This window comes from Gavialis gangeticus, unplaced genomic scaffold, assembly GCF_001723915.1.
Source record: "Gavialis gangeticus isolate Ggan-Ray unplaced genomic scaffold, GavGan_comp1, whole genome shotgun sequence".
Lineage (NCBI taxonomy): Eukaryota > Metazoa > Chordata > Crocodylia > Gavialidae > Gavialis > Gavialis gangeticus.
The window spans coordinates 93022592-93041437 of record NW_017729033.1 but is presented as its reverse complement, the minus strand read 5'-3'; the positions used below and the strand labels follow the sequence as shown (position 1 = coordinate 93041437).

The 18846-nt window shown below is 39.7% G+C and overlaps 1 protein-coding gene across 6 annotated transcripts in view; it reads left to right on the top strand.

Moving 5' to 3' along the window:
- PDLIM5 (PDZ and LIM domain 5) overlaps nucleotides 1–17581 on the top strand; it is a 238739-nt gene extending 221158 nt beyond the window's left edge. For all 6 annotated transcript variants that reach the window (XM_019526196.1, XM_019526195.1, XM_019526194.1 and 3 more), the window contains 5 exons: nucleotides 2769–2937; nucleotides 9165–9345; nucleotides 10832–10952; nucleotides 14890–15005; nucleotides 15639–17581. In XM_019526196.1, coding sequence (XP_019381741.1) covers nucleotides 2769–2937; nucleotides 9165–9345; nucleotides 10832–10952; nucleotides 14890–15005; nucleotides 15639–15728 — 677 coding nt within the window. In that variant the 3' untranslated portion in view covers nucleotides 15729–17581. The remainder of the gene's footprint in view (nucleotides 1–2768; nucleotides 2938–9164; nucleotides 9346–10831; nucleotides 10953–14889; nucleotides 15006–15638) is intronic.
- The last annotated feature ends 1265 nt before the right edge of the window (nucleotides 17582–18846 follow it).

Here is an 18846-nt window from a genome sequence, read left to right as displayed (position 1 = left end):
CCCCCCCCCCCCCCTTCTCCCTAACAGGTTGGCAGGGAAGATTCTGTTTCCAATGTCATACTGATTCATAGGCTAGTCTAGGATATAAAAGGGCTAAAGAATCCATAGCTAAGAAAACCAAGAGGGAAGCTCTTGAGGAAGCTTAATACAGAGTATTAAGTTTCTCCATATACTGGTGCTTCTCAGTGGTAGTGAAATTAAAGTGACTGACAAAAAAAAAAAATCCTGCATCTTTATTAAGACCCATTAGTCATGGTTTCCTCTTCTGTGTGAAGCACATCTATTTTATATGGCACTGGTATTTGGTATTTTAGGCTATGTCTATTCAAGGGGTAGGGGGGAGAAAGTTGACTTTTTTGGCCTACTGCACTCTTGCTGAAGGTGTTTAGCTGTGAATGTCCTTTGGTATATGAGCCCAAGTCATGGTTGTATAGCATTTGAGTGATTTGTTAACACAACAACTTCAAAGTCATCATCTCACACCTCTATGAGTGTGCGTTTTCATACTATTAAGATCAAAAGCAATGCAGTATCTACATTTGAAGTTTTTAATACATAGGCATACAGGCAATATAACTTCTGGAGCTCTTGAAGTGATTGCTCAGTTAAACTTACAGGATTCCTTCTGAAAATTTATCAACTGAATTCTGGTGTAAATTCCTGAGAGTGGTTAAGCAATGCTGAAGGAGGCCAGGTTCATGTCATTGCTGGATGATGCAGTTCTTTGACTGTAAAGTGTTGTTCCTCCCTCCTCTCACTTTTACTTCAAATTCTAGGAATTGACTCTCTTTTGCTTCTAAGTATTCTTACAACAGAAAACAGTTTAGCAAATCATATTGGGTGACTAGTGGATATGGCTTTATAATGTACTTTTCATGTTTGTTCTTACTTGATTTAATTAATGCAGGCTTTTAATTTCTTTCAAGTAATAAAACATGCATTTTTAGACCATTTTGAAAACTTATTAACTTTCTATTTCAGTGACTAGTTATTCAGAAACGCGTAAAGTTGTTTTTTCATTCCATTGATGAGAAAAATGAGATTAAAGTCTTGTCTGTATGGGAATCTATTGCAAAATAAGTGTGTGAATTTATGCACAGTAGCTCCTCTGCACTGCCTCTGTGTGGGCAGTCCTTTTTCATTTTAAGAATATCTGCTGTAGCCTATTTACTAATATAGACAAACCCTAAAGAACTGGTTATTTCATTTGATTGAGATTATCGTGTCTCTTGGGAGACCTAGTCTGTAGAGTTCCTTACCAAGTAATTCAACATATTTCAAGTAATTAAATCAAACTTCAGATTCACTATCTAGCCACCTGATGGAACAAGACCCAGATCACATTGATCGATGTTGCCTGAACAAAGTATTGAAGACTTGAAACTAATTAAGGCCACTGACAGCCATTCATTTAAAGGCACAATGTGGGGAGGGGGAGTGGGTGCTTTAATTAGTGTGACTCAAAGAGCTGCTCTAATTAAAGCGCCTGGAGCGTCTCGTGTATTAGTGTCCCTGCGCTTAAAAATGGCGGCAGGGGGACTTTATCTAAAGCTCAGTGAATAAGCTTTAGATAAAGTGCCCCTGCTGCCATTTTTAAACATGGGGATGCTAATGCAAGAGATGCTGGAGTACACTAATTACCACGTTCCAGCAGACTTGATTAATTGAGTCTTTTCCGATGCATTTTAATTACAGTGCATTAGAGCGACCTCGCTGCTGTGTATAGGTGCCCAATGGGATCTGATCCCTGCTACCAGTGGTGGCACTTCCTGGCGTGCCACGTGTGCTGGTAGGACATGCTCTTTTGGATCAAGGATCAGATCCCAATTGCGTGCTATTTGCCAGTGCAGGGGGGAACCTGGGATCATAATCCCAGCTCCCCCTGCACCAGCAAGTTGCAAGCATTATGGACAGTACACCACTGGTGCTCTGTCAGCCGTGGTGTGGTCCCAATCCAACCAATGATCAGCTAATTGTTGGCTGATGGAAACCACACTGAGATGGTGGGAGACCCTGGGTGGGCTTAACCCTGCCACGTGTTCAATTTAAGGCACCATGGAAATAGCCCCAAAAATATTACAACACTTCCCATTTTAGCCTAACCCATCCAAAGCATGGTGAGATCATTGTGCTGTATGGTCTGTCATCTTTGTTGTTTTTTATATCCATTTCTGTACACCCCTTTCTCCCAGTTGACTGAAAACCATTTAATGCCTTTTTGTAGAAATTTCAGAAGATATGTAGGGGGCTTTTGGTGTGCCTTTAGTGGGCATTTATCAGCCATGTTGGGTGGAAATATAAATCTCAAATCATTGTACCATACTGCTCTTCTTCCTGAATAATCTACATACTACATATAATTTATGGCTGCTTACAGATGTTTAAAAAAAAAAAAAGCTCTTTACTGGAGGAAACACCACATTAGTTTGACCTGGTTCTGCAGTATCTACATAGATCAGGCACATTAGCAGCACTTTTTGGCTCTGATCTAAAGTTGATTCGACTGCCTATTAGCTAAAAGCACCAAAAAAAGCCTCACTAAAGTACTCGGTGTACACAGACATTGGGTGCGCTGGGTATAACTAATGCAGTACCTCTTCTGGTCGTATGCCAGGCTTGGTGCAGGAGCACGCCGAGTTTAAAGTAAAGCGCTGTTTTCTTTTTTACGTCTGTAAACAGCCTATATGTACATTAACCAAGCACTGAACATACTTACGACTGTACTTCCTTGAAGCTAATGAGATATATTTTTGTACATTGTTTTCCAGCACAAGGATGGACATCAAACAGTATTGCACCATCTGGAGCAGCTGCAGCAAGTACTAAGTCTTTAATGCAACCTCAGCTAACAGAGCAGGACACTTTAATTCAAAGAGCGGAGCATATTCCAGCAGGAAAGCGTACCCCGATGTGTGCCCAGTGTGATCAGGTCATTAGGTTTGTATCCATCAATGAACATCTTATGCTAAAATCATTTTGAAAGACTAGCTTTGTTCCGTTGTTTATTATTACTTAGTAATATGCATTAAGGCTCCATTTCATTAAAACAGCACACCATTTTCATGTATGATTCACCTAACAGATTGAGTCTGAAACTGGTAATACAGGTAGCAAATGTAGAGGCCACTATTCACTCTCAGTAGTCATGAGCAATTTTAGAACCTGTTTTATGAATGGAAGTGTTGGCCAGGAGGCAAAAAAAATAAAACCTAAAACAACTAAGCCAGCTTTGAGTAAATCACAATTTCCAGTCCAGTCACTTAGGAGTTAATGGATTGAAAGGCAAATAGATAATACGGAAAACATATAAGCAATAACAAAGTATACTTTAAGCAAGAGTGGGTAAGTGAAAAAAAGGAGGAAATCTTCTAGTCCGAATCATGCATTTAAAAAAAAAAGTTTTAATCATAGCTAACACTATAGTACAATTTTTTATCCTGACATGCGTGATCTCAGTATCCATGCCATCATCATCCAAGGTTGGCCTTCATCCAAGGGTATTAGTGTCCCATGACTTTGACTTACCTAAAAAAGTTTAAAAGTTGATTGAAGTTAAATTAGATAAATATTCTGTGACTGAGATTGTGCTAAATACATCCCATTGTACAACAGTGCTCTCCTTGTTTCATCAGAAATTCCAAAAGGAAGGGTGTCCTGCGTATACAGCATAGCCAGTGACTTCTGTCAAGTAGTTCTTGGACCGCGCATCAAAGGGATTGTGAATGCATTTTATGACTGGGTGATCATTCCAGATGCTTAGTTCCCTGTCATTTGGGAAGAGATGCATCTCCTCACAGCTTTGTTGTAGTTTGGAAATATATTTTTGAATCATCTTTTGTTCTCATGGTCAATTTTTTTTTTAAAGTATAAAAATAGAGAAAAGCAGACATGGCATACCTGGATTGTTCAGGTTCATAAACTCATAGCAAAATATATTATGGTAACATTTCCTTTTGTGTTCTATAACATTTATTAACCTTTTTCAACTACAAAAGAGGATGAAATTGGCAATGCACCATAATTTTCCCTGCAGCTGAGAAAACAAGCCACCTTGATCAGAATTGGAAACTTTTCGTAAGATTCACTTTTCGTAAAAATTACCATACACATATTACATGCATTAATGTTTCCAAACATAGTAAGCAATCAACTTTATTACAGCCATGGTTTGCAATCCAAGTCATACAAACTGAGCCAACTCTGTAGCCACATGATATACACAGCTGAATTGAACTCAGCTTTTTTCTGCCTTCATTAGATTTTCATTATGATAGTTCCCTATCAGGTCAATTAACATTAGGTTAACTTTAGACTTCTAATTGGTAACTGATCTGTGAGAAGATATATTGGAAAGATTTAATTTAAATTTTTCTGTTATTTCAATTAAATATCAAGATATTGATGGTATGATCTAAATTCCAAATGTAGCCATGCAGCCATTCCAATGTAAACTTTAAATGGATCTAAATATACTAAATATTTGCTCCCTTTATTACTCTAGATTGTGAGCTCTTTGGTGGAGGCATTGTCTTTCTTTGTGTTCGCAGCATCTGAGTGAGGCTCTGGTGTATGATCAGGAAGCCTAGGCTTTAAATCACATGCACGCACACTTCTGTAAAATCAGCTATTATTGTTACTACATAGATGCTTTTTATCACTCATGAGGTGGGAGGGGAGCTGCCTAATTGCGAACAGGGGTGTATGTGGTCCATATGTTCAAAAAGTGTGATGTCCTGACTAACAGTACCTACAATTTTGTCATTTGCTCTAGAATTGCTGGCATATCGTTAATGAACACTTAGAAATGTTAGAGGACCTGCATGCTGATTCGTTTTCCCATTAATTCTAACTATTTCCTACATAAATCGTATAAACTCTTATAGGAGAATTTATGCCTATAATATTGGATTGAACAACCTTTTGAACACAAATAAAAATGACAGCTGCAGTAAAATTTCCATACCATATTCAATTTTAAGATTACTATTGCTTCTTTTCTAAAAGAAGTCTACTTGTTATGCATATAAAGAAAATAGTGTCTCATATGATGATTTATCTGCCTTTCAGTAGTCTATTTTTATATTGCTTCAGATTATCCCAGTCCTTTCCATAGGTTACATTTTTGTATCTTGTAAATGCAAGCACAGTTATTAAAAACAAGGATGATTTCATTTTATGATCAACTGACAGTACATTAATCAACATAGTAAATTGGCTTGCTACTTCTGTACAACAGTGGTTTGGAAGACCAGGCTAGGTTTTGGAGTTCAAGTTTTAGCATAATTACAGTTCATGCCCTTAATGGTAGTATTACCTATGAAAAGGTAGGAGCAGGATCAAGTGACATTCCATTGTACACCTGTTTTGCAGCCAAAATGCACTGTAGAGTTGGTTACTTTACACTAAGGCATAGAATAAGCCAGGCCTGTTGAGCCAAAGAAAAATTTCTTAAACACATCTTACAACTTTTTAATATAGCCTTAATTATTCATATGCTAATAATCTAAAGGCTTCAAGGTTTTCCTAGAGTTTCACTTTACTTCACTTTTCTTTCTTTTGGTGGCAGTATTGAAACCAAAGTCAAACTGTGTTCTGTGAAATATCTGTAATGAGGATCTGAAAGACTGGTAACTGATAGTTCCTAAAGGTTTGTGAAACTCAGTAAGTGTCTGAATGCTGAAATATGGAACTGGCTGGCACTTTGAAACCCAAATTTGTGTTCCCAGGGTCTCTATTAGGAATGTAGTTCTGTGTGTGTGTGTATGATAGGTGATTTATTTTTTAAGATATCTTCATGTAGTTGAATTATTTTAATGCTGCAACAGGTAAATATTAGAAATGCAGTTTTTCTCATATAAAAATTGCATGTCATAGTTTGCCTGTGACTGAAAAAGGAGAAAATTGTCCTAATCTTCTTTTTTTTCTTTTCCTTTTTTTTAAGTGCTCCATTTAGTTAAATATGAAGTGTTTTTACCTAGTGAGCAGATTTAGATATTTCCAATTTTCTTACCACTAAGTTACATTCTTGGTTTGGTATCATGATACAGTCCACATGGCAACTTAGCTGAATGTGATTGCTTCTTGAAATTGTGGATGTGATTAAGTTTTTGACTCAGGCTTACATGTTTAAGCATTTGCACAATTTAAGCAGTTGCACATTTGTGAACATGTGAGTGCAGGCATGCAGCTTTGATCCTAGGAGATATTGCTACCACATTTGACTTGGAACTGTTGGAAAGGAAAAGTGCTTAGATACAGTGTTATATCATTTCCTGTCCACTGGTAGTCCAACATGCTGTCTTGAAAAGCTAGCCTCAAAATGTCAAACTGTAAGTTGTGGGGAGCTAAATGTAAAAGATGTTGTAAAAAGTCCTTCCTTTCCCTTTACTAGAGTACTTTCCTTCCACTTTGCAGCTATTCAAGCCTGTCATTTTGGTACAGATGACTAGAAACATGATCCTACTGTAGCTAAGAGAACTGCCTCAGTGTCAGTCCTGTGCTAATGAATCCGTTAAATTAGCCTGTGCTGACACTGTGAGAAGAGTGCATTTTGTTGTACATAAGGACTTGTATTGTTTGATCTGTACATAACTGAAAGGGCATTGATGTAAAAAGGTGCTTGTACAGAGGCTGAAGGGTATCAAGTTAGGTCAGTGTTTGCACTGTTCAGGCATCCACAAGGAAGTCTGGAGTTTGGCTACAGTAATTCTGGACTGATTTCTCAAAGGTACAAGAACAGTTTTCTTAAAACTGTTTAACTACTTTTGCCAGTGGTCAAATGTGATCAGATACTATTTTGTAAATAAATTCTGTTCGTCTTACAAGATGAAACCCGAGCCATTTTAAGTTTGTTTTTATCCTGTGTTGTTTTGCTGTCCTCTCCTGTTTTTTAAGGCAGGTATTCCATCAAATTAACAAATAGGTGTGGAAAAGAAGAAGAATTATCCACACCTTCCTTCAGTAAAATTTCCCACTCTCTTCTGCCCACTTACTTTCCAATCCTGTGGTTACCTCCAATCTCCTCACCCCACTTTTCCCTGGAAATTAATTGCAAAAATACATCTCCTTCTCTCTCCCTTCTCCAGTTGTTTTAGTAGTAAGAAAAAATTGCTGTCTTAGTCCAGAAATGTTCTGAGTCCTTATGTTATTTCTTTTTTCATTTGGTAATATGGTGGATGCTAATGCACTAGATTGATTCATATTGCCTGATAACCATGGATCCAGGTATTCCATTTGCCACAGAAAAACATGGATATTCTCCTTTAAAGGAGAAAAACATGGGAAACCATGGGTTTCCCCTTGCAGGCTGGAACTCTTCCAGCCTGCAGGGGGCTGCTTGGGGCTGGGGGGAGCAGGAGGAGTGTGACCACAGGTAGGGGACACCACATTCATGTACACGTGCACATGTGGTTGCAGCAGTCAGGCAGCATGGTGGAGAGCAGCTCCCACAGCTCCCCACAGGTAAATCTGTGGGGTGGGGGGTACGGCAGGGTATTGTGGGGCAAGTGCCCTGCAAATTTCTGCTGCAGTCAGCACAGGACTGCAGCCCAGCTGGACAAGTACAGGTAGGAGTCACCTCTATGGCCCAGCAGGGGAGGATGAAGCAAGGTAGTGCGACTTGTTGCTGCTACCACCACCACTGGGACCCCTGCACAAGCTGTGTCAACAGCAATGCACTAAGTAACAGACCTGGGGGAAGGCATTGCCTTTACCTCCTCCCATTGCCAGCTGCTCACTCACTCAGCTGTGGCTCTACCCTGGAGGTGGTGGGCTGGGGTGGGAAGCAGTGCAGGTGGCCTAAGGGGAGTGGTAGCAGTGGCCAGGCCATGGTAGCAGGATAGAGCTGCAGCCCAGCATGTGAGCAGCTAGCAGTGGGAAGAGGTGAGGGCAGTGCAGTCTCACCCCCTCAGTCTGTTATTCCATGTGCTGCTGGTAGCCTGGCTGGTGTAGGGGTCCTGGTGGCAGTGGCAACAAGACTCGCTGCCCCATCCTGTCTTCCTGCACCAGGTTCCCCCAGCTGGGCCACGGAGGTGGCTCCTGCCCATGCCAGTTTAGCCAGGCTGTAGCCCTAAACCCCGCTGTGCGTGCACAAATCTGGGGGGGGGCACCCCTGCTGCCTCACACATCTCTGCCTTACTCCACTCACCCCTCCCTATCCCACACACTGGGGGACTGTGGGTGAGGGGCAGAGGGGCAGGAGTGAAGGGCACCAGCAGTCTGCTTTAAAATTGTAAATATAACAATAACGTATTGTGTCCAACTGATACCTATATATGTAGTGGTGTTTCATTTTAACCACAGAAAAACGTGGATTTTAGGGGGTTTTAATCAAAGAATTTTGGATTTTTAAACAGAGAAAACTAGGCTTGCTGGGATCATTTGATCTCAGCAATATTCCTGCCTAGAGCAGAGGGATTGGACTTTGATCTTTCAAGGTCCCTTCCAGCCCTTAATTTCTATGATTCTGTAATCCCAGATTAACATAGTTGATGTACCAAAATTAGTGTTTTAGAAGCTTCAGCATTTTGCATATATTAAATAAACTATGATAGCTTGACTTTTTCTTTTATTCTGGGCGTGGAATATACTTGCCTAACTTTTGATGATGGTAGAAAACTGCCATGTCTCACCTGGCATAGTTAATCCCTGTAACAAACTTGCTGCATGAAAACCTCTATTGAATTTTTCTTTTTCTCCAGGGGAACTGATCTTATTAGGTCTTAATGGAGCTAAATCTATTTTAACATTAGTAACCTTGATACAAATGTACGCTGAAGGAAAGTATAATTAAATTAAGTATCTTTCTTTTTTTGCAATGGATGGAGATAGTTTGGAATGCAAAGAGACATTTTTTTCTTCCTGAACAACGACCAGCACTCTAGCACTATATTTTATAGTGTTCAAAAATAAAACTCTGAAATGCAGTGCAACAAAAAGCCACTAGCACACATTATGACCAAAAATCATTTTAGGCTTAATTTGAAATGTGTTAAAATGGGCACAGAATTATTCAACACTGCAAAAGATATTGATTGATTAAAGGTTTGTAATGCATATTACAGAGTCATTAGCAGTGATTTACATAAATCAGTTATTTAAACTTCCCATTGCTGTCACTACAGTGGCATAACATTGTCTAAACTAGTCTGTTCTGTTTTAACCAGAGGACCTTTTTTGGTGGCTTTGGGAAAATCATGGCATCCAGAGGAGTTTAATTGTGCCCACTGCAAAACCTCCATGGCTTATATTGGGTTTGTGGAAGAGAAAGGGGCCCTCTACTGTGAGGTCTGTTATGAAAAGTTCTTTGCTCCTGAGTGTTCTCGATGCCAGAGGAAGATACTTGGAGTAAGTAATCAGTGCCATGCATGGCTTACATAAATGGTGAATATTAATGACACTTTTCTCTGTGTGTAATGGAAAATATTTGCCTGCTTGAAAAACTTTATTACAGATCATTACATTTTGTTCTTTTTCAGTAGCAAGTCCACTGAAGATCTTTTCCATTTACAATACATTGGGTTAAGATGCAGAAATAGGGAAGCGCGCTCTCTCTCTCTCTCTCTCTCTCTCTCTCTCTCTCTCTCTCTCAGGATGTTTAACCATGGTACTACCAGTACTACCACTGTTAAATAATTCTGTGCCCATATATATATATATATATGGACATTAAGGTGGCCTTGGTACATCAGCTATGTTAATCTGGGATCATAGAATATATATATGGGCACAGAATTATTCAACAGTGGTAGTACTGGTAGTTTAACATCCTGTAATATACATATATCTCATCTAAATACACACACACACGTGTGTGTGTGTGTATGTATGCATGTATAGGTGTGTGGAGAGAGAGAGAGAAGGTATTTAGATGAGACATATATGTATATTGCAGGATGTTTACCATGGTCCTGTCAGAATTTAGAAGCCCTTTTTATAGCTAATTTCTCTTCTTCTGTAACTAATTTAGCTCCATTAAAGCTGACATTATGTAAATAAGACTATAGGGTATACAGTTCTAGCCATGCCAATATCAGTCTGCCCTTTTTATCTCTAGCATTATTGAAGAAGAGAATCTGTAATTTTCTCTTTCCAGAGTTCAGCTTTTTCTCCTAGTTCTTAGATATTCTTAGGAAAAGAGATTTAATTGGCAGATTCTTACAGAATTTAAAGAGAAAAATGTAGAACAAGGAGAAATAATCACATTTTGCTGGACACTGTGGGATGTGTTTTTTGGCTGGCCTTGAGGCTCAGTGAAATATTCCCAACCAAGTTGGGTAGAAAAATTCCTTTTCATCTCGAAGTGCAAACTTGTGGCCTTGGCACTGCAGGCCTTAAGTCACATTCACTATTATATCGTCTTTCAAAACAGAACAACATAGTCATAATTCTTTAACATGTTCTGATTAATTATTCCCAGACTTCATGAAATTTGAGACATGCTGTCTGAAATCAGTGGGGTTGCTTTCAGAGATGTGTACTGCTCAATATGAATAAGTAACAAACTTCCCCAGCATCTGCTTACTGCCACAGATGGAAACCTATTGCAAAGAGAACTGATACCGTTAAATTTCAGCTCCCCACGTCACCCAAAGAATTTTCAACCAGTCCTTTCTCACAGATAGAGACACACATACCAAAAACAGAGTAGATTATAATGCATAATATCAACCAAGATGTGTAAATGTTCATTGATTCTAGAGTCGGCTTGTACAGGAGAGTACAAAACCAAAGTATTTTGATAAGCAAAACACCAAGTTCAGAACATGATTATCCCGATTCACTCATTGCAGCAAGGTTACCTTATTAATGTTTATTTTTTAACCACCAACAGGAAGTCATCAATGCTCTGAAACAAACTTGGCATGTTTCCTGTTTTGTGTGTGTGGCCTGTCATAATCCCATCCGCAATAATGTCTTTCATTTGGAAGATGGGGATCCGTACTGTGAAACAGGTGAGCTGTTAAAAAACAACCATTAATTCCTGGAAATTCGTAGCTAAGATTGCTGCTAGGGTTTTTAAAAAATATATATCCAGGTATTTGTTTTTCTCTCCTTCATTTTGACAGATATTTTCTAACTAGCCCTTGTTAACTATTCATTTCAGTGTAGCCCAGAGGTGCTTAACCCCTGGCCCAAGGAACTATGTCATCCAGCCCATGGGGTTCCCCAAGATCCAGAAATCTGGTGGCAGGGGAGTGGTGGCAGCACTAATTGTTAGGGGTGTGCAGCAAACTTGGAAGTACTTCTGTGTCACTTCCGGGTCTGCTGATGAGTGCGCGGGGGATCCCTCCACACCCCCGGCAATCAGCAAATCAGCAGTTGGCCACAGGGGGACCCCAGGTATCCCCCCACACCCAGGAGGCACCAGTCGCCAAGCCGGGGTGGGGTCCCTTGCACATTCCCCCATGGACCAGGAAGTGGACTGGAAGTGTTTCTGGTCCACTTCTGGATCCACTGCCAAGTGCGCTGGGGACCTCCCCATGCTCCTATGGGACACTCCATCTGCCCCAGCATCTCAGCATTCATGAGCCACCTCGTTCCTTGTGTTATATAGAAAAAACATTTAAAGTTGTCTATGTCCGAATCATCAATCTTTCCAAATCTAATCAGCAACTGAAGTTTTGCACAGCCCTATTAATTGCCACTCCCTGCTGCTAAACTTCCAGACGCAGGTCCCGGAGTGCCCATGCCATGGTGCTGCTGCTGCTAGAGTCCAAACTGCTACTGCAGAAACAGTGGCAGCAGTAACAGCCTAGGCATGTAAGATTCCCTTCCCTGCATTCCTCCGTCTACAAGGCTTAGCATACTCCCACCAACTGACCTGGGTGCTGAATGAGTTCACTATGCCTCTGACCTATACTTTAAGGAAGCTAGACATTAAGGTGGCCTTTTTAAGGACACAGGAACAAGCTACCTCAACGCCCTTCCCATTTTTGTCACAACAGTATGCCAGACTGATTACTCAGCAATCTCTTTAACCAGTTGAAACTCAAAAAAGAAATCCTATAAGAAGTAGAAACTTCACCGTAGTACTAAGGAAGAGTATAAGACAAGTGCACAGGCATGTAGGGAGATGATTAGGAAGGCCAAGTCATGATTTGAGATGCAACTTTCAAGGGACAAAGGAGGCAATAAAAAGGGATCCTACAAGTATGTGAAAGTAAAAGGAAGAGCAAAGAAACTATAGTTTCCTTATGGAATGCAGAAGGTAATCTAGTTATAAATGATGCAGAGAAAGCTGAAGTATTTAATGCCTTTTTTATGTCATCCTTCATATATAGGGGCAGCTACCAAATGACCAGTGTATTTGCGAACAGAGATAAGGATAGAGATAGGGAGACAAACAGTCTAGAGTAGTAGAAAAACAGTTTAGGGATTACTTAGGAATGCTAGATGCTTTCAAGTCAGATGGGATGCACCCTAGCATACTGGAATAATTGGCTGAGGTAACTGCAGAGCCATTAGCTATTCTTTTGGAGAACTTGTTGGATCAGATCCCACTAACTGATTGGATCATTCTGCTCAGGGAGTAGTTATCAGTGGCTCAATTTGTAATTCAGAGGAGTTATCAAGTGGGGTTCCCCAGGGATTTGTCCTAGGTCTGGTATTGTTCAACACCACCATTAATGATTTGGATGATAGAATTGAAAGCATACTTAGCAAATTTTCTTATGACACCAAGTTGGGTACTGCTGTGCACACACTGGATAGCAGGGCTAGGATCCAGAATGACCTGCATAGACTGGAAAAATGGTCCACAATCAATCAGATGAGATTCAGCAAGGACAAGTGCAAAGACCTGCACTTGAGACAAAATATTTTCATGCACAAATAAAAACTGGGAAATGATTGGGTAGGCTGCAGTACTACAGAGAAGGACCTGGGGGTTACAGTAGGTCATAAGCTGAAAATGAGCCAACAGCACTCTTGCAGTACTCTTGTTGCCAAAAAACAACAGTACCCTGGGTTGCATCAAAAGAAGTGTCACTTGCAATTCAAGGGAAGTGATTCTTCCTCTTTATTTGGCATTGGTGAGGCCTAACTAGGAGTGTCCAGTTTTGGGCCCTACACTTCAAAAAAGATAAGGGTAGATTGGAAAGAGTCCAGGACAGAGCAAGACTATGAGAAAAGGCTGAAAGATCTCAGATTATTGAGTCTAGAAAAGAGAACACCAAGGCACTTGGCTGAGGATGGGTTAGGCAGTGACAATCATGCTTTGAACAGGGGCTTGAACAAAGAATTTCAGATCACCCTAATTCAATAATTAGATTCTGTACATGGAAAATTATGACAAATTGTACATTTTCCATATATAGTATCCTTGTACTATGCTTGTTTCTGGGTCAGAAGGTTGCTTGTACAAGTTAACTTAGTGTATTAACTTGCTAACGTATGCCATGCATATGTTCATAATGCATGGCACTGGTGGCAGTCATCTCTTGTACAGGTGCCAGCTTTCTAATAAGATGTAAATCTGAAGGAACTTCATCCACTGGAAAGTGTCAATTCCCCTTCACTTGCCCTCTCTATTAATGTGGTTAAGGAGCTCATGGCACACTTCTGAGAGGCACAGAGTACATGCCCTACCCATCTTTCCTTCTTCCCAGTTTTTTAATTTGTAAGGGTTTTATTAGAAAATGTAAAAATTGTACTTTTAGCCTACAGAGTGTCCAGCTTTCAAGTGTAGATGCCTAGATTAAATAGTCAGCTTCACAATCACCTAAAATGCTGGATGTCCAAGCATTGTGTTCTAACTGGTCTGTCAGCATTAAGAGGTTGAACAGAAGGGCACATTGTGATAGTCTTATGTGAAACACAAAATAGAGAAAAAATTTGTTATGCCACAGTATCCAAGGCATGAAGGAGAAAAAGAACTGAAGCCTTTAAATCAGGGGTTAGAAACATTTTTGGAGCAGAGTGCCAAAAGCACCTGCAACTTCCGCTTGTAAAATGTTGGCATGCCAGAGGCACATAGCAAGGGAGCTGTGAGGGGCCTGATCCTTGCTGTGGCAGCCGTCTGCCCCAAGGCGCACGAGCATCCGCCACCAGCAACAACCCAGGTTGGGGTTCCGTGGACTCCGATGCAGCCGCTTGCAGCTTCCTGGCTGTCCATCACAGCTGGCCTGGCTCTAGGCAGACCCCTGCTGCCTGCCACAGAGCCCAGGCTGCTTGCAGCAGGTGGCAGGGAGGCTACAAGTAGTTGCACTGGGGTCTGGGGAGCGGCAGTCCAGGTCATTGGTGGGAGTGGGTGTGCACATGCCTCACAGTGGACAGTGGGGAAGGAGCTGGATTTGCACCGCCACAACAAAGATGGGGTCCCTCGCAGCTCTCCCACCATCCACCCCAAGGCACATGTGCCAAGCAAAATGCCTTTGTGTGCTACTTTGGCATGTGCGCGGGGGGTTGCCAACACCTGCTTTAAATTGTCTCTCTTACTGCTGATGCCTCAAAAGGAAAACCAGAAAACTTTATGATACTAGGCAGTAACAAAGCTAAACGAGGCAACTACCTTTATACCTGAGTGTAGATTAAAGATATTCCCTTCAAAGGAAAACTTACTCCCTGTGGAGGATGAGCATGGACCAGGTCAGGTCTCAAAATAACACTTGCATGGGTCCCAATTAGTCCATAGATCTTGCGCTGGCCCTTTGTGGAAGGAAAAGGAATCTGCAAAAAGAATCAGGCTATGAGTTAGAGAGACTTTCCATGTCTATCAGCCTAGGAACTCCCAACTTAGTGTACCCATCCTCTGAAGGTTTGTTCCTGACATTATGAAACTTGGCAGGTCAAAGGCAAAACACAGTACCATCTATTGAAAAACAAAATGACTTGCAAGTCTCACTTTCCCACTCATGTTTCATACTATAAAACTATGTTTGTATGGTACAGATTACTATTCCCTCTTTGGTACCATGTGCCATGGCTGTGAATTTCCCATTGAAGCTGGTGACAAATTTCTTGAAGCCCTGGGCCATACCTGGCATGACACCTGCTTTGTGTGCTCGGTAAGTAAAACTGTTCTGCGTTTTAAACATATCAGTGGCAGCAGTGCTTACGCTAACCTGAACAATACAGGAGTAACAGCTTGAAATGTCTTTTATCCTCATAACCTAAACAAAAAACACTTTCACAGTTATTTGGAAGGTGCATTGCAGTTGTGAAATTTTGGAACCTGTACAGATCATTTGGTTTGGTCCATGGCCACATGTACTAGCATTTAACCTTTCATGTTTACTGCTTGAAGGTAGCATTAAAAGTCTATAAAGAAATGTGTGCATCTAGAATGTCAAAAGTGTTGTTTGTATTCACATCAAGTGACGTGAACATCTTGTAGATTAATTTAAAACGTTGGGCTGTTATACTTCAATTTATAGTGCATGAGGAGGAAAAACAGTACCTGACAATGGGATTTTTAAATTTTCAGTATTGATTTCACTGTGCTTCCATTGGGCTGAAAAAAGTCTAGCGACTTCATTAGGGGAACGGTTAAGCTGACACTGACCACTACTGCTTAATATTCCACCCACAATGCATATTCCTGAATAATGAATAACATTCCTTGTTCCATGTGTGTTGACCCTGATTTGGCATTCTAAATAATGTATTGGGTGCTTTTTTTTGTCTCAATCTCCTTTCAGGTGTGTTGTGACAGTCTGGAGGGTCAGACTTTCTTCTCCAAGAAGGATAAGCCACTATGCAAGAAACATGCTCACTCTGTGAACTTCTGATTCTTAGGCCACATCTTAACAAACTTAAGGAGTTGAGAGGAAGATTGGAATTCATTGGCTGTCCATTTTCCATGAATTGTTTGTTACCTATATGCATCTTTTTAGAAATAGAAGCAAGATGTGAGAGTGTTTCTCAAAGAACAGTTTTCTTTCAGTAAAAAGAGGGTGGGTAGCCTAAATGCTAAGAGTTAATTGTTAGGATGGTTGTATTTTCACACCCAGCATGTTCCTGTATTGGTCTCAGTATTTATATGGGTAAATATATATTTGTTTAAATATTACTAATGAAGCAGTTACAAATTCAGATCTGCTATCATAAAACCTGATTTTGCTGCTATTCAGAAAGAAAGGGGTTATTGGCTTAGATATCCAAATCATATTAGAGGTATGAATGTTTTTCTAAAAACACATCTAAAAACATTAAAACTAAAATCCAGTCAGTATTAACACTGATAAAGAATCTTAAAGATAAGGATTAAGATATCTGGAACATGTTTTAATGCATGAAATCTTCACTTTGGATAACACTCTCATATGGTCCATGCTTGTCGTCCACTCTTGCAGGATTGCATGAAGCCCCTGGTAATCAAATTTTAATAGACCCACAAAGAAAAGTGTGGAGATTTATATGTGACCTCCAAATTATGGGATAGCTATTCGAATGGAAAGTAATGATTTAAGAAGTGCCCCTCAAGCCTCAGAGATGACACATGGAACACTGTTCTTTCAGATGTGGCATATCACCAAAAGGCTAGCCAAAAGTGTCAGAGTATGAAATTGCATCTGACAGGAACTGTCTAATCAGATCTTAAACTTAATATTTTCTCTACTTGTATGCTCACAGTTCAGCAGTTAGAAGTGCTTGGGGGAGGAAGAAAGGGAAAGAAACTATGTTAAGTCTGCAAGTAGCAACGTTTTGTATCCAGAAGATGAGGCTTCTTCCTTCTGTTAGGAGGGAAAGTTCTGAAGTGCAACTCAGGACTTTGTTTTCTCCCAACACTGCCTCTGTGATGTAGCTCATGAATATATTTATATATGATGTTTGTTTGTTTAGTGCAAGCTATTTTCTTGCTTATATGCTAGGATTTGTTTAGCTCATTGTCTCTTTCAGTCTTCCTCTAGTCATAAAGAATGGATTGTTGGATAATATAATATTGAGTTAGGCAGTTCAGTATCTCTCAGTTCTTGAAAAGCAACAGAGATAATGCTGTCATTATGCACATATTCCAAACCAACAGACTTTGCCAACATCTTTTCTGGATTAATGTGAAAATCGCCCCTGTGCAGAGCCAGAACAAAGCCTAGACACCAGTGAAGCAGCAATTGTAGACGTATAAGAAAGAGGTACTGACTCTCTCCAGAAAGTGAATTTCACTCCAGGAGAGTTAGCCAACAGAGAAGGGGTCCTTTCTGTCCCAAATGAGAATCTTGCTTGAAGCCAGGTTTATATACTGCCTATTTAAATGGGGAAGTTAGATAGTCTTTGTTTCCTTTCTGTTAAGTACACGTTTACATTTTAGAATTGGTACTAAGGAAAAGTTTATTAGTAATGATATGAGGAAAATAAAATGAAAAGAATTGACATGTACTCTTGTTTGCCATGGTTCAGTAAAGAAAATATTTGTGTAGAATATATACAAAGACAAACCTATTGTATTGAACTCTAAAAGGATCTGTAGTATTCAGAAGAATTCACTGAGACAGGGCTGTGCAATAGGTAGTATTTAATTTGTATTTTCTGAGGGTATTTTTTCTCAATGCTACTACACTTTAACTTCTAATGATATGGGAGAAATATTGTAAAGCAACTTAAAATGTTTACAGTCTTCTAGATATGGTTGATGTGGATAGGCCAAAAAAAACCCCCAATAAACAAAATGGAACAATCAAGAGATGAGTAGATTTTTGAACAGGGAGGCAAGGCCAGGTAATATATAGGAATCAAGAATAATTTTAAGCAGGAAGACTGAGATTGCCTTTGAGACAACTAAAACGTTCAAAGTTGGGGCTCAAATAAATACTTCCAACAGAAATTCATAGCGCATGTTTGGGAAGGAGATTAGAATGGCTAGGCTGGAAGTGCACTGCACTTTCTGCAATTAAAAAAATATATGAAAAGTGGAGGGATGCAATAGGTTTCAAGAGGTAACACATTTTTTTCTGCTTGGGGTTGTACTAAAATTATTTCACTTGAAACATTTATTGGAATCATCTTTCTTAATCCTTGTGAACCAGGATTTAGAATTATCCCAGTTGCTAAGAACATAACCTGGAAAGGCTTAATAGCATTTTTTTAACCAGCTGGTTCACCTTTTAATTTGTGCTCTATTTCTGAGCGTGTTTTCTTTTCTTTTTAATAACTTAAAATCACTGATATCTATTTTAATATTAAAGGGAGGTAACACATTTTATAATTACAGCACAAACCCAAAGGATCAGTATGTCAATATATAAATGTTTTTAAGAGGTGAGATTCTAGTAGGGCACTTTATTATAATGCTGTGTATCTCACTGAATATTTATTATTGTGGTTAGAAGTATTTCATATTAATATCTTCAATTTTATTTTTAAGGAGGCATTGCTTATTTACCTCCAGAATCATTAGATTTATGTGTGTGTGCATGTGTGTGTGTGCATGTGTGTGTGTGTGTGTGTGTGTGTGTGTGTGTGTGTGTATACACATACATGCACACAATTTTTTTTTCTGATGACAGACTTGATGTAGCAAATCAGCACTGGTCAACTAGCCATGCTGAAAACTAGAGTTTTCACAATTTTCACAACTATTTTTCACCAGAACTGACTTCATTGAGGAGGGTCCAGCCTTTGAACAAATGTTAGAATTTAGGGGCTTAAACCTGCCTTCCAGTAAACATCAGGTGTGCCTGTAGATGTGCCATTTTTTGGAAAATCAGTCTCTGCATGCATATACAGTCACTGATTTCTCAAACTAGGCCTGTTGGAGGACAAGACTAAACTCTGTGTCTGAGGTAAAAGGGATTTAAAGATGTATAACTGAACCAAGATGGCAGATTTTGCATGTTCTAACTAATTCATGATATAGAATTAGTAGTAAATAACAATTACATTTTAATATAACACTGTTGCAAATATAAA